Genomic DNA, 23,662 nt, shown 5'->3' on the forward strand with positions numbered 1-23,662 from the left:
GAGGATGAAGAAGAAGAAGGAGATGAAGAAGAAGAAGAAGGAGATGAGGATGAAGAAGAGGATGAGGAAGAAGAAGAAGAAGAAGAAGAGGGTGAGGAGGAGGAAGAAGAAGAAGAGGATGAGGATGAAGAAGAAGAGGATGAGGATGAAGAAGAAGAAGAGGATGAAGAAGAAGAGGATGAGGATGAAGAAGAAGAGGATGAGGATGAAGAAGAAGAAGAGGATGAGGATGAAGAAGAAGAAGAGGATGAAGAAGAAGAGGATGAGGATGAAGAAGAAGAGGATGAGGATGAAGAAGAAGAAGAGGATGAGGATGAAGAAGAAGAGGAGGATGAGGAAGAAAAAGAAGAAGAGGATGAGGATGAAGAAGAAGAAGAAGAAGAAGAAGAGGATGAGGATGATGATGAAGAAGAAGAGGATGAGGATGAAGAAGAAGAGGATGAGGATGAAGAAGAAGGAGGAGGAGGATGGGGATAAAGAAGAAGAAGAAGGGGATGAGGATGAAGAAGAAGAAGAGGATGAGGAAGAAGAAGAAGAGGATGAGGATGATGAAGAAGATGAGGATGAGGATGAAGAAGAAGAAGAAGAGGATGAGGATGAAGAAGAAGAGGATGAGGATGAAGAAGAAGAGGATGAGGATGAAGAAGAAGAAGAAGAGGATGAGGATGAAGAAGAAGAAGAGGATGAAGAAGAAGATGAAGAAGAAGAAGAAGAGGATGAGGAAGAGGAAGAAGAGGATGAGGATGAAGATGAAGAAGAAGAAGAAGAAGAAGAAGAGGACGAGGATGAAGAAGAAGAAGAGGATGAGGATGAAGAAGAGGATGAGGATGATGAAGAAGAGGATGAAGAAGAAGAGGATGAGGATGAAGAAGAAGAAGAAGAAGAAGAGGATGAGGATGAAGAAGAAGAGGATGAGGATGAAGAAGAAGAAGAAGAGGATGAGGATGAAGAAGAAGAAGAAGAAGAAGAAGAGGATGAAGAAGAAGAAGAAGAAGAGGATGATGAAGAAGAAGAAGAAGAAGAAGAGGAAGAGGATGAAGAAGAAGAAGAAGAAGAGGATGAGGATGAAAAAGAAGAAGTAGGATGAAAATAAGAGGAATTCCAGTCCAGCAAAAAGTGTCTCTGCAGAGAGCTCCGCTATTTCTGACAGTTCTCTGACAGTTCCTTGACATTTACAGCAGTTGCAACATTGTATCTATTTGTTTCCAAATAAAAACATCTGTATCCTAAATGGAAACAAATAGATACAATGTTGCAACCGCTGTAAATGTGAAGGAACTGTCAGAGAACTGTCAGAAATAGCAGAGCTCTCTGCAGGGACACTTTTTGCCGGCTGTAGACGGGATGAAAATCGGCCGATTTTTTTTCCCATTGGTGGTAACGTCGGCCACTTGAACGACCGATTGTTTGTTTCGGCCGATTTTCGACCCATCTATGGCCTGCATTACTCTTAAGGCCTGGCTAGTAGCTCTGGACTTGACATTTTAAGCCCTGCAATAGACTGATTAGCACAGCTCTTTCTCTCCTCCTTTCAGCATGTTTCTTGTTAAAACAAAAGCACTACTGTACAACTGACTGGCTCCTTGTGTTGCTTCTCTCTCTAGCAGTCTGAGCTTTGTTGTACAGGCATTGCAAGATACCAGATCAAATTAGGTTACGTATGCTGATTGCATTAAACATGCTAATGTGATTATGGATGAATTCAAACAGAGCTGTATTACTTTGTGTCCTTAGCTTAAAGTGGTAGTAATCACTGTTGGTACACGTTATAATAAAGCATAACTGTAGGCAGTGGTATATTTAGGTTTTGTGATGCCCTAGGTAAAATCGGCGGACCATCCCATGGAGAGGGGCTGACACTGACCAACACCACATCACCCCGCACCCCCCCTCATGGAGAGAGCCTGACAACAACTAACACCAACCACCCCCTCCCCCACCCCCGGTCAAGAGAACCGTCCACCACCCCCCATACACCCGCCACCATGACACCTCCCACCCGGCATGAAAGAGAGACACTCACCTTCACAGCTCCGGTCAACCCTGGGAACGAGAGTTGAGCTCTGTGTACACAGTCATGCAGTCCACAGCCTCTCACAGATCCCACCTGGTCCCCATGCCGCATGTGTCCCTTCTTCTGCAGCCCCCTGAAAAATGCCGCCCTAGGCAAACACCTTGTTGGCCTTGTGGTGAATACACCCCTGCCTGTAGGTACAAGGAATATCTCCCAAACTTGCACCGCTTGGGATATATCCTCTGTTACTGTAGCTGGTGACATCACCAGCACATGCGCTCTCAAGGGATGTCATACTCATGGCGTCCCTTCATAGCTCTGTGCCATGGCTGTAATTCCTGTGCAACATCAATGCGGCATGGCCATTTAAAAGGCCTGTGAACCCGGAAGGAATACCGGGTGAAGATGGAAGTCTTATCAACGGTGACAGTGCACCACTGGAGGGCTTCATTTTAAGGTAAGTACTTCATAATGTGCTAGTATATATACTAGAACATTATGCTATTACCCTTCAGAATTGTTTTTTTTGCTGAACGTTTACTACTGCTTTAAGGCGGTAGGAAAACATCATACATGTACCTGCATAATAGCCCTTATTGCTCTGATAAGTAAGATGCATGCTGCTGCGCTCTCATTTTAATAAAACAACGCAGCTGACTCCAACACTATGCCTAGGTTCACACTGATGCGGTACGAATTGAATCCATTTTGCAGTGTGATTTCAGGAGCAGCTGTACTATGAGTTGGTATTGGAATCTCCTAGAGTCCACGGCATGCAGTTTCCATTCAAGTCTGTGGAGCTACAAATTGCACCGCACTAAACTCGCACTGGACCCTTTTTCAAATTGCATCGGATTCACACTGCATATATGTGAACAGCCTCCACAGAATCAGTGTGAACCAGTGAGCTCATGTAGTTGTGAGTCAACAATACTAAGTGCAACATATCACTGAAATTATGGAACAACTCCCCAAAAAGCTAGCATGTTGGTACTTTTTTTAAAATGCATTTTTGAATTAAAAAAAACTTTCCAAAGGAAAAGAAAAATCAAATCAAGTGGTCAATGAACATTTCAAGAAATAGCAGTTCATAGACCATTCCTAACAGATTAACTATTTGTCCATTTATAGCCAGTTTAAACACACAGCCGGTCTCACCTATCACTTATTAGTGTGCACTCACCTATATGGTTATGCATGCCCTTAAGCCAAGTGGTGAAGTTGAGAGCTCTATCATTTGCATAAAGCAATTAGACTGCTTTTGTTTATATAATACAGTCATCACCCTTCTGACAAGGTTAATTGCATTATATTTTTAACATATCACATTATAGTCTCTTAAGGGGAAATGTTTCTGTATTCCCAGTGAGTAAACATACACTATATGGGCAGCACAGTGGCTAAATGGTTAGCACTTCCGCCTGGCAGTACTAGGTTGGTTCGAATCCCAACCACGGCACCACCTGCCTGGAGTTTGCATGTTCTCCCTGTGCCTGCGTGGGTTTCCTCCGGGTACTCCGGTTTCCTCCCACACTCCAAAGACATGCTGGTAAGTTAATTGGCTCCTGTCTAAATTGGCCCTAGTATGTGTATGTATGAATGTGAGTTAGGGACCATAGATTGTACGCCCCTTGAGGGTTAGGGACTGATGTGAATGTACAATATATATGTAAAGCGCTGCGTAAATTGACGGCACTATATAAGTACCTGAAATAAATAAATATTGTCAAAAGTATTGGGACACTCCTCCAAATCATTGGATTCAGATGTTCCAATCACCTCCATGGCCACAGGTGTATAAAATCAAGCACCTAGGCATGCAGACTGCTTCTACAAAGAAATGTAAAGGAATGGGTCACTCTCAGGAGCTCAGTGAATTCAAGCATGGTGCCGTGATAGGTTGCCACCTGTGCAATAAGTCCATCCATGAAATTTCCTTGCTATTATATATTCCACAGTCAACTGTTTGTGGTATTATAACAAAGTGGAAGCAACTGGGAATAACAGCAACTCAGCCACGACATGGTAGGCCATGTAAAATGAGGGGTCAGTGCATGCTGAAGCGCACAGTGCACAGAAGTCGCCAACTGTCTGTACAGTTAATAGCTAAAGACCTCCAAACTTCATGAGGCCTTCAGATTAGCACAATAACAGTGCGTAGAGAGCTTCATGGAATAGGTTTCCATGGCTGAGCAGCTGCATACAAGCCTTACATCACCAAGGGCACTACAAAGCATCAGATGCAGTGGTGTAAAGCATGCCACCACTGGACTCTAAAGCAGTGGAGACGGGTTCTCTGGAGTGGCAAATCACGCTTCTCTGTCTGGCAATCTGATGGACGTTTCTGGGTTTGGCAGTTGCCAGGAGAATGGTACTTGCCTGACTGCATTGTGCCAAGTGTAAAGTTTGTTGGAGGTTGGATTATGGTGTGGGGTTGTTTTTCAGGGGTTGGGCTTGGCCCCCTAGTTCCAATGAAGGGAACTTTTAAGGCATCAGCATACCAAGACATTTTGGACAATTTCATGCTCCCAACTTTGTGGGAACAATTTAGGGATGGCCCCTTCCTGTTCCAACATGACTGCGCACCAGTGTACAAAGCAAGTTCCTTAAAGACATGGATGAGCGAGCTTGGGGTGGAGAAACTTGACTGGCCTGCACAGAGTCCCGACCTCAACCCGATAGAACACCTTTGGGATGAATTAGAGTGGAGAATGCGAGCCAGGCCTTCTCGTCCAACATTAGTGCCTGACCTCAAAAATGTGCCTCTGGAAGAATGGTCAAACATTCCCATAGACACACTCCTAAACCTTGTGAACAGCCCTCCCAGAAGAGTTGAAGCTGTTTTAGCTACAAAAGGTTGGCTCGCTGTATATTGAACCCTATGGACTAAAACTGGGATGCCATTAAAGTTCATGTACGTGTAAAGGCAGGCATCCCAATACTTTTGGCAATATAGTGTATGAGTTATTGTAACATTGTTGCTGTATTACCTCTGCTAAGTATGAAGCAGAGATGGCTTATGTAATATGCAAATGTATCTGACACCATATACACATATATTTATACTTCACTGCAAAGCCTGTTTCTCCCTCTCTACTTTTTCTTGTGGACGGGTTTTCCACTGATGCCACAGAGCACAAATTAGGTAAACTGAGCAGTTTTTAAAAACTGTGCTTCTTAAAGAGATAAAACATGGTGGCTGTATTGCAGAAATGTTCTGCACATGCCTTTTTATTTTGCCCAGATAAACTTTGCTGCTTAAAAATGTACCTACAGCCCTTAAAATTTAAATTTTGAATAGAGAAAGAAGACTGAGATCGCTTAACAGATCTTAACATTGGTAAATCTGGACATAACACAAAATGTAGCAAATCATTTTGTGCAAATAGATCATTCTAGCACTGAATCCCTACAGATTATAGAAACAGTAGATAATCCTATTAGAGCAGATGATCGGTTCTCTATCCTCAGTAGGAAAGAAGTGTTCTGGATTTTTATTTTCCAACTCCTACACTCCATGGTTTAAATTGTGAATGGAATGTTTATCATTAATACAAGTAATGGTCTGAATATTAATTAGACATCCCCCTTTTCTCTTTCCTCTCTCTTCCCTGGCATTTTCCCTATTTACTATTTATTTGAGGTATTTATATAGTGCCGTCAATTTACACAATGCTATATATATATATATATAGGACATTTACATCAGTCACTAACTCACATTCATACATACACATACTAAGGCCAATTTAGACAGGAGCTAATTATTTCTTCCTCTTTCCACTCTTTTTCTTCTGCAGGCTTGCAGGTTAAAGCAGAAATACACTGTATTTTAGCACCACAAACCAAAAGTGGTATTTAATTCATTTTTGATATTCGAAGCAAACTCCCCCATCCATCAATGTCTCCAAGCTTTATTTTGCAAGAAATCACTTAGAACCCCCCCCCCCCCAGCATTTCTGGCTGCGGCCATCTTGAGTAAGGGCACGAGTCATGTAGCATTTACTTCCTGGAATCCATCTGCCCTTAGCTCAAGCAAGCAGGTAGGAGGGTGTGCTCCCTCCTCCCCTCCTGAAGATTCCTGGGGTGTATGACATTATTTGCTTAAACTAGGAAGTAACTAAAGAAATGTAAAAAAAATGTTTAAAACAAGTAAATATGATATATTTTCCTATCTGATTACAAATGCTAACAGCATAAGGATGCAAAATAGTCAATGTTGAGAGAGTTAAGTTCTACTTTGAGAAATATTTTTATTTCCTGATTTTAAAAAATATCTTGTATTAGAAGATGTTGGTTTTAGTGGGGTTAGTTGTTTTTCTATTATGAAATCTATTATTGCATAATGGACCCTAATTGTGTATATTTAGAACACAATCCTTTTTAAAAACAAGCCATATTGTTAAATGAGGCTTTGTTCTAAATAGTTAATTGTGGATCTTATATAACCCTCCACCGTGCTCCAGTACTCCAACTTTATGAGTAAGCCCCTACTGGAGCGAGAAATGAATTGAAGGAGCATTAGAGGGTCTGGCAGTGAGTGATGTAATACATTCTGGCTCTGTGAGTTTGCACTACTTCCAATAAAGCTTTATAAATAAAAAACAGAAGAGGTGCAGCATGTTTATATTTGGATACTGCAGGGAGGAATGGATCCCAGTAGGTATGCACCCAAGGCTAGTAGATGATATGTAAGACTGCCATCAGCAGTAATATTCTTCCTTAGGTTTACTGCAATTTAGGCATGCTTAAAAACGAAGGGAGACGGACTACCTACAGCACAGGTGTTTCACACTGACATATAGGCAATGTGGGATAGAACATAGTTTAGCTGAAATACAACTATCACTATTTTCATTGGGTGAGATTAGGTCCAATCAGTAAAATGTCTGAAACTTACATTTCCAATTCCAGTTTGGCAGGACACAAGTGCTGCCTAAATACAACAGGTTACACTGTAGCATACCGGGTAACCCACAGCATGTGTAAGTGCAGCCTATGTGCAGACCTGGATTCTCCCTCCAAACCAGGAAAATCCTGGTAAGCACTAATGAGCAGCAATAAGAGGTAATATTGGTCTCCCTGCCCAAGCTCAAAATTAGGCCCTTGGGATTACGATTCAACAGCAGCTCAGTAGCTTAGGAACAATGCAGCTTATCTAGCCACAGAAACAAAAGGCATTTTATTTCCTATACAGCGATCCACAAGGGCATTCGTTTTGTGCGTAGACTATCATCACTCGTAAGCCTGTTATTGTACAGTTCAAGGTTCCCAACGTCAATTAAAGCTTTGTGAAATCTGATTTGGAGCGTACACCGAATGAAAAGAAGCACAACCACTGGCCTCTCTCAGGTGATGAGCACGTGATCATTTAAACCCATATGAAAATGATACCTAAAATAAAAACACCTGCTTACGGTGATGTATTTTTTAAGCCTCTTCTCACCACAACTATGAAAGCCTATCATCTCTCAGTAAATGTGCCCCCAGACCCTGCACACCCATTGACATAAAAAAAAAAACCTCTAACCCCATTTTCTATTCCTCCAAGTCACCTAACCCTCTACAAAGCCAGACAGCTGCTGAGGCCTGTAACCAATCCCCATTACCAAGTCATTGTGCTGCTGCGTTCTTTTGGGAACTTGAGGGACCCAACCACTGGACAGCCAGTGAGAGGTGTCCACGTTATCCATGCTGCAACGGGAGCACAAGAAAAAAGGAAGAAAAAGGATCTTTGCCCTTGGCATCACAAAAGATAGAAGACTCAAGTCCTGCATGTTGATTTTTGTTTGTTTTTTTTTAATTAAATCATTCTAGCAGATAATTAAGAGAGGAGGTGAAACTATAGCTACACACACAGGAGCTAAAAACCCAACTTAGGTTTATTTAAAAAACATAAACTGCCCAAGTGCTTAAGACATGCAGCACTGCTATACTCCCCTTCTCCTCAACACCGCCGCAGCACACACTACGCTCCATCTAATGCTATTGGTCTTCCTTTAGGGTGAATGACCTTTAGAAACCACTTCCTGTGAGCTCAAGCCCCTCGTGGATATACCCAAGGGCGTATTTGCCGCGAGACAAACTAGGCAGTTGCCTAGGGCGGCACTTTTCAGGGGGGCGGCACGGCGGCAGTGCCGCCCCCCCCCCTTTCCCACGGAAGGGACACTTCCAAGGGAAAGGGACAGGGGCAGGGCCGCCATGGCTGAGGGACCAGTGTAGCCGCAAGATCTGTCCCCCCAAGAAGATCTGTCCCCCTAACGTATCTGCGCATGTCACTGGCTGCAGAGGAGAGCGGAGGGGTGGGCGGATCCCAAGGGTGCGCTCAGAGCGTGTGAGGGGCGGGACCCGCTGTCAGTGTGCCGGGATGTGCAGGAAGGCCAGAAAGAGGAAGCAGAAGAGGACGATGTCAGTGGGGCGGAGCAGCCGCCGTCGGAGAACCTATGGGAGAAGGGACACCATCTGGAGGAGCCCCTGCTGGACAGGTAAGTGCTTGGAGGACTGGTGCATCCCCACTCCTGTCACACTGTCCCCTGATACACTGCCCCCCCACCTGTTCCACTTCCCCCCTCCTGTCCCCCACATTGTCCCACTACCACCCATCTGTCCCCACCTGTCCCTCTGCGCTCCTCCTGTACATCTGCCCCTCACCTGTCCCTCTGCGCTCCTCCTGTCCATCTGCCCTCCTCCTGTCCCACTGCCCCTCACCTGTCCCACTGCGCTCCTCCTAGCGCACTGCCCCTCACTTGTCCCACTGTGCTGCTCCTGTCCCACTGTGCTCCTCCTGTCCCACTGCCCCTCACCTGTCCCACTGCGCTCCTCCTAGCGCACTGCCCCTCACTTGTCCCACTGTGCTGCTCCTGTCCCACTGTGCTCCTCCTGTCCCACTGCCCCTCACCTGTCCCACTGCCCCGATCTTGTCCCATGCCCCCCCATCACGCTGCCCCCCATCTGTCCCTCTATGCTCCTCCTGTCCCACTGCCCCTCACCTGTCCCTCTGCACTCCTCATGTCCCACTGCCCCTCACCTGTCCTTTTGCGCTCCTCATGTCCCACTGCCCTGATCCTGTCCCTCTGCACTGCTCATGTCCCACTGCCCCTCACCTGTCCCTTTGCGCTCCTCATGTCCCGCTGCCCTGATCCTGTCCCATGACCCCTGTCACGCTGCCCCCCACCTGTCCCTCTGCGCTCCTCCTGTCCCACTTCCCCTCACCTATCCTTCTGTGCTTCTCCTGTCCCACTGCACATCTCCTGTCCCGCTGCCCTGATCCTGTCCCATGCCCCCCGTCACGCTGCCCCCTACCTGTCCCTCTGAGCTCCTCCTGTCCCACTGCCCCTCACCTGTCCCTCTGCAGTGCCGCCCCCCCCTTTACCCGTGGAAAGGACACTACCGTGGGAAAGGGACAGGGGCTGCTGTGTCTTACCTGACACCAATGATGGGACACTTTTCCTCCCACTGATACCAATGATGGGGCACTATTCCTCCCACTGACACCAATGATGGGACACTTTTCCTCCCACTGAGACCAATGATGGGGCACTATTCCTCCCCCTGACACCAATGATGGGACACTTTTCCTCTTACTGACACCAATGAGGGGGCACTTTTCCTCTCACTGACACCAATGAAGGGGCACTTTTCCTCTCACTGACACCAATGAGGGGGCACTTTTCCTCCCACTGACACCAATGATGGGGCACTATTCCTCCCCCTGACACCAATGATGGGACACTTTTCCTCCCACTGACACCAATGAGGGGGCACTTTTCCTCCCACTGACACCAATGATGGGGCACTATTCCTCCCCCTGACACCAATGATGGGGCACGATTCCTCCCACTGATACCAATGATGGGGTACTATTCCTCCCACCGATACCAATGATGGGGCACTATTCCTCCCACTGAAACCAATGATGGGGCACTATTCCTCCCACTGAAACCAATCATGGGGCACTATTCCTCACACTGATACCAATGATGGGGCACTATTCCTCACACACTGACACTAATGATGGGACACCAGTGTCAGTGGGGTGAATAGTGCCCCATCATTAGTGTCAGTGGGAGGAATAGTGCCCCATCATTGGTGTCAGTGGAGGAATAGTGCCCCATCATTACTGTCAGTGTGAGGAATAGTGCCCCATCATTGGTGTTAGTGAGAGGAATAGCGCCCCATCGTTGTCGTGGGCGGAGCTCTAATAGGAAGAGGTGGATCCTAAGGAGGAAGGGGCGGAGTTTGCAGATAAAAGGGTGGGACAAATTTAGATGCGGGGGGTGCCTGATTTTAGTCTTGCCTAGGGCAGGACAAAACCAAAATACACCACTGGATATACCCCACTGTTAAAGGACAAAAGAAGAGGAAAGAGACTCCTCTCCTCATGTGAATGGACAGAGACAACTTGAAAAACATACAGAAATGTAGCACCAGGAAGTCACCAAACATGAAGTTGCCTTTCAAGTTCCAACACCTGTATGTGCAGAAAGCAGCTAGAGGCATAGTAACACCAAGGGAGTTATAAAGGCACAGATATATATATATATATATATATATATATATATATATATATATATAGATAGATAGATAGATAGATAGATAGATATAGATATAGATATATATAGATATAAATAAAACCACCTAGCAACAATAGGGTTGTCAGTTTGAATCCCAACCATGTCACCACCTACCTGGAGTGTGCATGTTCTCCCTGTGCCTGAGTGGTTTCCTCTGGATACTCCAGTTTCCTCCCACACTCCAAAAACACACTGGTAAGTTAATTGGCTCCTGTCTAAATTGGCCCAAGTATCAATGTGAAACTGTAAGCTCCTTGAGGGTTAGAGATGAACGTAAATGTACAATATACATGTAAAGTGATGCGTAAACTGACAGCACTATATAAGTACTTGTAATAATTAAATACCTACCTGCTCTGTGCAATGGTATTGCACAGAGCGGCCCTGAACCTTTTCTTTTGGGGTCTCACGCTGGCGCTCTCCGTTCCTCCTCCTCTTGGTGTTCCCCCATAGGAAGTCGCTTTCTATGGTGGCGCACTCACGGGCACGCTACTGAACTGGGTAGTGTGCATCTACTGATGTGCACAGAGTGACTAGACCCCGCCCCCACTCCCCCCTCACAGCATTTGATTGACAGCAGTGGGAGCCAATGGCTTCCACTGCTGTCTCTGAACCTCTGAAAGGAGAGAGAGAGAACCAGCGCTGCTGCAGACAGGCACAGTGCAAGACTTCAGGTAAGATTTTAGGGAGGATGATTGGGGGAACAACTAGTGGAAGGTTTATTTTTTTACATTAATACAGATAATGCAATAAGTTAAGAAAAAACCTTCAGCCCACTCCCTGGCCTTATGCTAATAACACACACTGTCTCCTAAGTATACATAGCTGTATCATACAACAGTCCTGTAGTTACGACGAGCTACAGGTTCCGTGTATGATACTGTTATGATTACTGGGAAGCTAAAAGGCAAAGTATGTTATCAGCACACAAGTTCTGGCAGTAACAGGCCGCAACCATCACACATTATTGTAAGTATAGCTTCAGTTTTAACCGGGGTAAAAATATTTGTAACAGCGGTCATTCCAATTTCTAAAGTAGAAGAGGACGATGTCACAAAAAGGAAACATCTTTTCTGATGAACACTAACTCACTCAACAAATAATGCACCTTGTATTTCAAAGACATACTGTCAACCTAGCAAAGCATGACAGATGTGAAAAGATAAATTGCTCTGGAAAGATCATTGTGAGTGTTTACTTAGGTACATAGCCCTGTTCACACAGAGAGTGGCCTGTGTTTACTAAGGAGTGCTTCTAAATACTATGGTGCTGACTTTTTTTGGAACTGAAAGAAAATAAATTCTATTTGCCATGGTAGCTGATACAATGTGATTTTTCAATCTCTGGAGAAAAAGAAAGGAGTATGACTGTGTGCCATGGGCCATTTATTTTCTCCCCACTTGCACATGTGCAGTGTATGCCACATTTAAGGCATACTTCCGGTGATGACTCTCACGGTTACCAAAGTGCTTATGCCAACACTCAACCGATCTTTCAAACTCTTGAATGGCTGGTTTCATAGCTAGTCAGAGGTGTAGCAAAATGGCAACTGCAGATGTACATAGCGTATAACATGGTGCTGTCCCCTATGGATAGGAGGATTTAGTTCTGCTTTAACCTGTGTTAATGTGAATGGGATAGATATTATTATACAGGATTTATATAGCGCCAACAGTTTGCTCAGCGCTTTACAATATAACGGGAGACAATACAGCAACAATACAGTTCAATACAAGAGGGATAGGAGGGCCCTGCGCCTTGGAGTTTGCAATCTAGGAGATATGCACCAAATCAACTAAATTTCTTTGCAATGCAGTGCACCATAAAGCATGTTAGTGAACGTCAATGTGTGTTGGAATGTCATTAGGAATGAATCGCAGTGCACTGCATGAAAACAGGGGTTAATTTACTAAAGGCAGATAGACTGTGCATTTTGCAAAGTGCATTTGTACTTCACAAGTGCAGTTGTTCCAGAGCTTAGTAAATGAGCAGAAGCCCTGCTGACTTCCATCATCCAATAAAGTAAATGCAAAAAAATTTTTTTTTTTTTAATTCCCTTGCACGTGATTGGATTTTCTTTGCAAAGTGGACTTTACCTCATTTACTAAGGTCTGGAACAACTGCACTTTGCAAAATACACAGTCCATGTGAATGGGCTAGATATGCACCAAATCAACTGAATATCAGATATGCACCATTTCTTTGCAATACGGCACCCCAGAAAGTATGATAGTGCATGTCAATGTGTGTTGGAGTGACATTAGGAATGAATCTCACTGCACTGCATAAAAACACATAGGGGTTAATAAAGGCAAATAGATTGTGCACTTTGCAAAGTGCAGTTGCACTCTGAAAGAGCAGTTGCTCCAGAGCTTAGTAAATGAGCAGAAGCTCTGCAGACTATCATCTAATCATGTGCAAGCAAAAATGCATTTTTTTTTATATTTTCCTGACATGTGATTGGGTATTTTTTGCAAAGTGAAACTTCATTTTTGCTTGTACTTGATTGGCTGATGGAAGTCAACAGAGCTTCTGCTCATTTACCAAGCTCTGGAGCAACTGCACTTGAAGAGTTCAACTGCACTTTGCAAAGTACACAGTCTATTTGTCTTTAGTAAATCAACCATATAATGTGTTGGACCTCAACAATGTAAAGGGGCCTTAAAGCAGGGCTTGACAAATTTGCTTTGAATCTAAGAGCCTAAAAAAGTTAAGCTTTTATTTAGAGTAGCATGGGTTGTCAGTGCCTGGGGCAAGGCAACTTTTGGGGGACAAGCTTCATGCGATACGATTTGCCGCATGACAATCACGGCAAAACCACACCACGTTTTAGGTGCCGTTGAAGTTTTCAATGACACCTGAACCTATACATTTAGTGATCACATGGATTATGCCATGGTCCCAAAACACCCAGGTGTGAATGGAGCCGCCCTGGTTTACACATATGCGATTCTGGATGAGTTTTCAAATTCACAGATTTGCATGGCAGGCTAGATATTGTGTTCCTATTGAGGTTGTTCACACTAATGCCATCCAAAGGCATTGAGTTTTAAGAGTCATTATGAAAAGGGTCCTATGCGAGTTTGTAGCGGTGCATTCTAGACTCGTAATTGGTAGAGTGGCAAGTGGAGATAAGTGTTCATATAGGATTGCTATTGACAGGAGCTTTTGCATTGAAGTCAATGGGAGGTGTTTTTGCATTAACCTCCCTAGTGGTCTGATTATGTCAGTATTTCTGTGCTCAAAGCGGTACACTGTTTTCAATGGAAATATGTTGTTCTTTTATTGTAGGCCTGTAATTCTTAGGAATAACTCACTGAAATCTGTCCGAACAAGACTCTAGTAAACATCCCAAGTATGATAAAATTTGAAACACGAAATCATAAGTTATAATATAATAAATAATCATAAAAAATAATAATATAATAATACTTAGTTTAATTCAATAATATAAAATATATAATCAAACTAAAAACACTGAAATTTGAAATATAGCGCCAAGTTTGCACATCACTGAGCAAAGTTGCAAAATCGTTTTTAGTGTCTGATGACAAATTTCACCACAAATCATTATCACTCAATTCTGCAATTAGAACAATTTGCTATCGCTGTTCTCTAGCTGGTCTAAAACAGCTTTTGACCTAAAGGGACGCTTTTTGGACGCCATGGACATTTCTCAGTTTCCAGGCAGAAAGAACAGTAAAAATGCAGGCAGGGCACAGGACAAAGCACTCGGGACAAAATGTATGTCAAATGGTTTGATACAGTAATGTAATACTATCAGATTTTAGTGTATTGAGTGAAAGTCAAATTTTTTAATTTTTTAAATTCCTGCCGGTTCCGTCCCGTACGTATGCCGTATGACGGATGCTGGCATCGGCCAGAGGACATGGCTGAAGACGCTGCATGGGGGACATTGCAGGAGCGCAGCATAAGGTGTAGCTCGGGTTTACCACTTCTGGTACTGAAAGTTAACTCAGGAATACCGCCAGGGGGGTTAAAGTCAATGGGAGGTGTTCTTGCTTTGAAGTCAATGGAAGGCAAGTTTGCATTGAAGTGAATAGGACAAGACTTTGCACTGAAGTCAATGGATGCAATTTTGCATTGAAGTCAGTGGGGGGCAGTGTGTGAACCCTGTCGCCAGGACGCAATTTGTAGTCACCATGGTGACCTGGAATTTGCCGATCCCTGCCTTAAAGGGATTTTAATGCTTTAAAAACTTAGTATATAAGGCTACATTCCCACCGAGCTGAGCGTTTTTCAGGCATTTTTTCAAGCTTTTTGAGCGCTTTTTCGATATTTGAAAATATGGTAGGCATTTTATCAGGCATTTTTGCTGTGGACAACAGAAATAGCTGCTGTAAATCTCAGGGCAAGTGAGCGCTTAAAATAGATTATAAAATCAATTAATGAATAAATGAAAATGAGACAATAGCAGCTGAACACCAAAAAAGGTACCGTATAAACCTTCAAAATAATCAGAATACATAAAAAAGGGGGAAGTGCAGCGCTAACTAAATAAATACACATTTACAGTTGCAAGAAAAAGTATGTGAACCCCTTGGGATTATGTGGAGTTTTGCATGAATTGGGCATAAAATGTGCTCTGAACGCCATCTAAGTCACAACAATAGAAGAACACAGTCTGCTGAACATAATACTACACAAACATTAGATGTTGCCATGGTTTAATTGCACATAACATGTAAACATTCACAGTGCAGGGAGGAAAAAGTATGTGAACCTTTGGACTTAATAACTGGTTGACCCTCCTTTGGCAGCAATAACCTCAACCAAACGTTTCCTGTAGTTGCAGATCAGACCTGCACAACGATCTGGAGTAATTTTAGACCACTCCTCTTCACAAAACTGTTTCAGTGTAGCAATATTCTTGGGATGTCTGGTGTGAATCGCTCTCTTAAGGTCATGTCACAGCATTTCAATTGGGTTGAGGTCAGGACTCTGACTGGGCCACTCCAGAAGGCGTATTCTGTGCTGTTGCAGCCATTGTTTTGTTGAATTACTTGTATACTTTGGGTCATTGTCCTGTTGCATCACCCATCCTCTGCGGAGCTTCAGTTGGCGGACAGATGGTCGTGCGTTTTCCTGCAAAATGTCTTGATAAACTCTGGAATTCTTTTTCCCATCAATGACAACAATCCGTCCAGGCCCTGAGGCAGCAAAGCAGCCCCAAACCATGATGCTCCCTCCGCCATGTTTTACAGTGGGGATGAGGTTTTGATGTTGGTGTGCTGTGCCTTTTTTTCTCCACACATAGTGTTGTGTGTTCTTCCCAAACAACTCAATCTTGGTTTCATTTGTCCACAGTATATTTTGCCAGTAGTGCTGTGGAACATCCAGGTGCTCGTTTGCAAACTTCAAACGTGCTTTAATATTCTTTTTGGACAGCAATGGCTTCCTCCGTGGTGTTCGCCCATGTACTCCATTCTTGTTTAATGTTTTCCTTATTGTAGATGTGTCAACAAAAATGTTAGCATGTGCCAGAGATTTCTGTAGGTCTTTAGCTGACACTCTGGGATTCTTCTTTACCTCATGCAGCATTCTGCGCTGTGCTCTTGCAGTCATTTTTACAGGACGACCACGCCTAGGGAGAGTAGCAACAGTGCTAAACTTTCTCCATTTGTAGACAGTCTGTCTTACCGTGGACACATGAACATCAAGGCTTTTGGAGATACTTTTGTAACCCTTTCCAGCTTCATACAAGACAATTCTTGATCGTAGGTCTTTTGAGAGCTCTTTCCTGCGAGGCATGGTTCACATCAGACAGTGCTTCTTGAAACCAGTAAACCCAAAACAGGTGTGTGTTTTTTAAGGGCAGTTCAGCTGTCAGCAACACATCCAATATCATCACACTGATTGGAGTCAAGGTTGGCTCACTCCTGGCTCCAATTAGCTCTGGGAGAAGTTATTAAGCTAGGGCCTCACATATTTTTTCCTCCCTGCACTGTGAATGTTTACATGTTATGTGCAATTAAACCATGGCAACATCTAATGTTTGTGTAGTATTATGTTCAGCAGACTGTGTTCTTCTATTGTTGTGTCTTAGATGACGTTCAGAGCACATTTTATGCCCAATTCATGCAAAACCCCCTATGACTACGTGCTTTCGCACGAAACGCGTCAGGGAGCGGCTACAGCGGTGTGACGTCGCGCCGACCGGCGCCACGAGGGCCCCGGCGGCCATTTGCTAAATCTTTGTATGGTCAGTATCTTTCCTGCCCCTGCTTGTATTGTGTTTTTTTGGGAATAAATACCCCTTGCCAATAAGGTATCACACTATTTGGTCTCCTTTTGTTCTTTGGGCTCCGGTGGGAGCCTTTTACGTCTGCAGAGCGGCCTTTTTTCTTCTATGTGTGGCAACACTATCAAGTGGCGAGGGGCTTTTGTGACCAGATCTGACCAGATCCATATGAGGACCCTAGGATTATCTGTTTTGAATGCGCATTTGGATTGCGTATCTGGTGAGTGCGCAATCTTTATACCTTTATCACCTCATCCACGAATCCAGGCATTGGAGTTCTTTGAAGACTCTCTTGGGTTTTGACCACGTTATGGACTATACTCATTATTTATAGTCACCTTTTTGCACTTTAACAGCACCTTTACACTGGTTTATATAAATGTGTATTTATTTAGTTAGCGCTGCACCTCCCCCTTTTTTATGTATTCAGAAATAGCTGCTGTTTGAGCTGAAAACGCCTGAAAAAAAAAACTTAAAAAAAAACGCTTGAAAAAAATGCTCATTCCTACTCTTAAGGCATTTTCCATTCAAGTCTATGGGGACAAAATGATCAAATCTGCCTGAAAAGTAATGCAAGTACTTTTTTTGCAGGACAGGCATTTTGGTACAGGTGACAGAATGTTCAATCGTGAACAAGGGCCATTGGAAATAATGGGATTTTAATTGTTGAGCATTTCTGAGCGTCGAGCTTCGAGCTGAAAAATGCTGCAGTGTGAATGGGGTCTAAAGCCTTACACTCAAACAACCCATGAAAAGATTAAATTACCAATTTTTCCTTCCAGAAAAAAGTATTTTTTCATTTATTGGGGGGTATTTACTAAAACTGGAGAGTGCACAATCTGATTGGCTACTATGCACAGCTGCACTGGATTCTGAGTTTTAGAAAATCTACCCCATTGCCTCTTGACAATCCATAGATGTTTAGCATAATTGACAGCTGTAAAAATGTTAACAATTGTTAAAGCAACTTACCATTCAATATTTCCTTTAATTGTCGGTACCATATGTTACAGAAGTCTTCACTTAAGTTGTGAAGGCTAATGGAGTCATCTTTCTGTTTGTGTCCTTTTCTGATGCACAAAAATAGTGTGATTCCCAACAAGGTGCCACCTTTCTCCTGTCCTGCTGCACGGCGGCGTTTCATCTTCACAGAAAATATATCTCGCAGGTCAATAGATTCCTCTTTCTGCTGTTGGCTACCTTTGGAGCTGCCTGTTTAAAGAAGACATACGACAAAGGTTACAGAGTATACAGCACAGATTTGTTTAGTTAAAAATTCTTTCTAAACCAAACCTTTGCTTTTTTCACTTCCTTTAACCTCCCTAGCGGTCTGATTATGTCCATATTTCTGTGCTCAAAGCGGTACATTTTTTTTCATGGAAATATGTATATTTTTTATTGTAGGCCTGTCATTTTTAGGAATAACTCACTGAAATCTGTCCAAACAAGAGTCTAGTAAACATCCCGGGTATGTTACAATTTGAAACACGAAATCATAAATTATAATTTAATAAATAATCATAAAAAATAATAATATAATAATAAATTTAATTCAAATAATATAATCAAAACAAAAACACTGAAATTTGAAATAGAGCACCAAGTTAGCACATCACTGAGCGACTTTGCAAAATCGTTTTCAGTATCTGATGACGAATTTCCCCACGAATCATTATCACTCAATTCTGCAAGTGGTTCTAATTTACTATCGCTGTTCTCTAGCTGGTCTAAAACCGCTTTTGACCTAAAGGGACGCTTTTTAGATGCCATGGACGTTTCTCAGTTTCCAGGCAGAAAGAACAGTAAAAATGCAGGCAGGGCACAGGACAAAGCACTCGGGACAAAATGTATGTGAAATGGTTTGATACAGTAATGTTTTACTATGTGATTTTAGTGTATTTAGTGAATGTCACTTTTTGTCATTTTCAAATTTCCCGCCGTTCCATCCCCCGTATGTCCCGACACTCTCAGGGGATGGAACCCAGAAGACAAATGCCGGCATCCGCCGGAGGACGTTGCCGGGGACACTGCAGAAGGGACATCGCAGGAGCGCAGGACAAGGTAAGTGAAGAACAGATCCCGGAGCAGCGCAGCATGGTAAGCCTGAGTGTAGCTCGGAGTTACCGCTTTTGGAACTGAACTTTACCCCGAGCTACACTCGGGAATACCGCCTGGGGGGTTAACAGAACCAAGATGCACAGCTGCACAAGAAAAGAAGAAGCTATAGGGTTGGTACAAACCATAATCTGTAACAATTAGAGGGGCTTACAATGGTTAGAATTTATTTATATGGTTTAAAACTTCTTCCAAAAAAAAAACATTTTTTTAGCCGCTTAAGAAGTGCTTGATGGAGTTGGGCTTTTGTTTGTCCCTTACATAAAGTGAAACTAAGTCCACCTTCCCTTTAGCCATCAGATGTCTACAAGCTCCCTCGTCGCCACTGACATCTTTGATTGTTACTTCAGGATCAGCCTCTTAGGCTTTCCTAACTGGCCAGCCCATGGTGTCCAAGCATACGCATGGAAGGCAATTCAATATATCTGGAAGGCTACCTTCAGACCTATACAGTCCATTGAGGTGTATTATCACATGTACATTAATGTGTGCTGGGTTAAAGCAATATTAAACCCAAAATCAAACATGTGATACACTGCAGCTTACCAATTATTAGATGTGGTGGCTGCATTAGTTTTCTTCTTTTTTTTTTGCCCTTTTCACCAGGTGGTCTGGCCAGTAGCACACCTCCTGTATTAGAGTGCCTCCACTCTGGATGAAAGAACACAGGGGGCACCTTTGGAAAGCATTGTCAGTCTTGGGGGTGGGGAGTGTCATATGTACTAGCAGATTTACAGTGAAGGAAATAAGTATTTGATCCCCTGCTGATTTTGAATGTCTGCCCACTCACAAAGAAATGATCAGTCATAAATACAAATGGTAGGTGTATTATAACACTGAGAGATAGAATAGCAACAAAAAATTCAAAAGAAATGCATGTCTAACAAATGATGCACTGATTTGCATGTTCATGAGGGAAATAAGTATTTGATCCCCTATCATTCAGCAGGATTTCTGGCTACCAGGTGTCTTTCATACAGGTAACAAGCTGAGATTAGAAGCATTCTCTTAAAGGGAGTGCTGCTAATCTCATTTTGTTACCTATATAAAAGACACCAGGAGCAATCAAACAATCAGATTCCAAACTTTCCACCATGGTAAAGACCAAAGAGCTGTCCAAGGATGTCAGGGACAAGATTGTAAACCTACACAAGGCTGGTCAATGTAAGCACCCGTTAGTGGTAACTGGTTTATTTTATCCCTGTAAAATGATACATTTGCAGGAGAACTGGTTCTGTTGAAAAACAACAGACTTATTGGCTGGATCACTATGTGAAAATAAAAGGAAAGAAATTCTAGAAAATAAAACTATTGAAGCCATGACATCTAAGCATTGGTAAGCTGAAGTATTATAAACGTTTGCTTTTGGGCTTAAAATGATTGTAAAGGCTCGTTTTTTACCTGCTCCGTGCGGTGGTTTTGAACACAGCAGCCCCGATCCTCCTCTTCTCAGGTCCCCCACCAGTGCTCCTGGCCCCTCCCTCCCTGCTACCAAGTGTTCCCACAGCAAGCAGCTTCCTATGGGGGAGCCTGATCAGGCTCACTCCCAAACTGCTGCTGTGTGTGTCCATTCACACACAGCCGTGGCTCAGTCATGCCCTGCCACGCTCTCTCCTCATTGGCTCACTGGCTGTGACTGACAATAGCAGAAGCCAATGGCTCCTGCTGCTGTCTCAGCCAATGAGGAGAGACAGACCTGGGACAGCCAAGGCTCTCGTGAACATTGCTGGATCAAGATGGGGCTCGGGCACACAGAAAGCTTAAGGTAACTTCCGGTAACTTCCGGTAACTTCGTACACAGAATGCACAAAGGTAAAAAACCTTGAGTCTTTACAACCACTTTAATACCGCTTTAAGGCATCCCATTATGTTTCATTGTACATCAACATTTAGAAACATATATGACTTTTTTTGTAATGTAGGACACACTAAATGGTACCAATGTACTACACAAACTGCTGTGCATTTAAGATGTGATGATACTGCAAAGCATAGGTCTGAACGGGGCCTAAAAGACCAGCTTGATGTACTCTAAATATTGTTATAAGTGAGCTAATTGACATGCTCAAAAAAAACAAGTCTGAATAATATCCCTGCAAAGTAGAGAGTAAATACTCACCTGTTCTGTAGCTTGTACCTCTGACCACCACTGTGATGAATGGAAACTGCCAACTGAGGTCTCTTCAGAAAGCAACACTTGCAGGAGTTTCTATGTCTATGTCCCTAACAGTGCTTAGTGGTTTCTTCTACTGATACCTGTATCACTAATGTTTCCTGTAGACACAACAGGAATTGAGAGGACGTATCTTCAAATTACAGGAAATCCCATCTTACAAAGTCGTGCTTGGAACAAGTCTCCCCATTGGCAAATTCCCCCTCTATTCTAGTTTTGATGGCAACTCAGTATCTTGGATTTTGCCTCACTTTTAGGGCCGGTTCATACCATGGCCGGAGCGAAATCGAACAAGAACGTGCTGTGTGTTCCTGTGCGATTCACATGAGGCTTTGTGCGGTGCAATTTCAAGCCTATTTAATTTGAATGGGCTCAAATCGCACCACACCAGAAGTAGTGCATGCACTACTTTTTAAAACACACTGTAACCAGATTGCAAGGTGCAAAAGTATCATGAGATCCATTGCTAGCAGGTGTCAGCAAATGCACTGCATTTGCGACCTGCGCTTGGGTGTTAACATTTTATTGACACCCACTGCGGAATGCAAAATACAGTGCTTTTACATGCGGGTTAAATTGAACATAAACATACAGCAGGTTCCTGTGTGATTCTAGTGTGGGCGTGGTGTGAACGGGCACTTTTTTTGGGTGGCAATGGAAACCAAGGCTAATACAGAGGGTGAATCTTCTCAGCATGGACACAGACAGCAATAAAAATCTGACAAAGGTTCTAACCCTTCAACACTTTATTCAAAACTTTAAAAAAATTTGTTTTAGATACACTTTAAGTCATATAATACCACAATGTTGAAACTATATCATGTTATATTCTTTTCAAAAAATATGCAGACTGAACAAAAATAAACTGCAGGATGTGCAGTAGCCATTTAAAAGAGGGCATACACAGTGCTAATGTGCAAGCGTTTACACATTTTATTTTTTTTACAATATTCACTAAGCCAACTCTTGGGAAAAAAAAAGTAACTATACCCAGAAAATAATAAATTGAAAAGTATTATGCTAATAAGGAGCACGATGTCCCATGTGGAGCAACACATGGTTAACCACAACATGGGGGCAAAAATCAGTCACATAGCACAAAATACAATTTAACTGATCTGTGCTATCTCAAATTCAATTTTTATATTACAGCACACAACACATTCTTGTTACTTAAGAGAATATCAACTGGCATCTATAAAGCTAATAAGCCTAATGTATAGCTATGTTTTCACCTACGACTTATTAAAAGCAATTTAATAGAAAGTCATTATTCTTTGGCCCCCCAAAGGTGTCCAACTAATCAGTGTTGGAAAGAATCTTGCTTCCATCTGGTAGCAATAAACTTTTCTAAAAGACTGAACAGTATTATTTAATCCTGTGATTTCTTACTGTGATCTAAATTAACTTTTGCTACTGTTTTGTCATATCACATTGATATCAAATTAACTTTGACGAGTTTAACGGTCCAGTTAAGAGAAGATAATGGCAATGTGAAAGAAGAGTTTCTTTCAAATAATGTCACTTAACAAGGGATAACTTCCATATGCTTTAGAGTCACAGAAAAGAAAAAATAGATTCTAAGAATAAATGTATTTTTTTTTTAATATTTAAATGCCACCAATTACATGTGGCATGCTGTGCAAAAGCACACTTAAAACACAAGGCTCCACAAAACAAATTATTTTGATCATCCTTAATGTCTGTTACCTTGGAGATACAGTGAAAGCTGCTGTATTTTAAAATCTCCCTCCTTCAGTCTTTATATTATTTGCTACACAGGAAGATGAGATTGTGCTAGAGGATGGGATTTCACAGCCTTTTCCTGATTTGCCTTCTTCGTGAGTCCTGTACAGAGTTATGCATATTATATACACACATATACATAGTATATACATACACACTCTACCAGTCAAAAGTTTTAGAACACCCTCATTTTTCCAGTTTCCATTAAAATCTATGCAGTTTAATGTCCCAATGTACTCTGAAAATAAAGCAAATAATAAATAAACATTTGGGCAGAAAAAATAAATAATGCAATCTTTTATTTTATTAAAATGTAATCTAAATGTTTGACTTGTCACAGTAGGCACCGTTTGCAGATATATAACGGCCAAACACACTCAAGGCATTCTTTCTACAACAGAAATGTAATATTGTTTGGAAAATTCTTCCCACAGTGGCAGAAGTTCCCACAAATGTGTTGTACTTGTAGGTTGTTTTGCTTTCACCCTTCTGTCCAGTTCATCTCAAACCAGCTTGATGGAGTTTAAGTCTGGAGACTGTGCTGGTTATTCCATGATTTTGAACCTACTGTCTTGTTCTTTTCTTCTAAGGTAGTTCTGAATCATCCTGGAGGAATGTTTTGGGTTATCTTGCTGTAGGATTATTATATTATTATTATACAGGATTTATATAGTGCCAACAGTTTGCTCAGCGCTTTACATCATAAAGGGAGACAATACAGCAACAATACAGTTCAATACAAGAGGGTTAGGAGTGCCTGATCCTTGGAGCTTACAATC

General features: G+C 42.6%; 1 protein-coding gene across 1 annotated transcript in view; it reads right to left on the reverse strand.

Annotated features, from left to right (window-relative positions):
- The window catches only part of CERKL (CERK like autophagy regulator), a 184,085-nt gene that overhangs the window by 97,452 nt on the left and 62,971 nt on the right, over positions 1-23,662 (reverse strand). The window contains exon 2 of the mRNA XM_089680833.1: positions 17,822-18,061. Coding sequence (XP_089536959.1) covers positions 17,822-18,061 — 240 coding nt within the window. The remainder of the gene's footprint in view (positions 1-17,821; positions 18,062-23,662) is intronic.

This window comes from Staurois parvus, unplaced genomic scaffold (genome assembly GCF_062004578.1).
Source record: "Staurois parvus isolate SC_StPar_1 unplaced genomic scaffold, SC_StPar_1.0 ptg000251l, whole genome shotgun sequence".
Lineage (NCBI taxonomy): Eukaryota > Metazoa > Chordata > Amphibia > Anura > Ranidae > Staurois > Staurois parvus.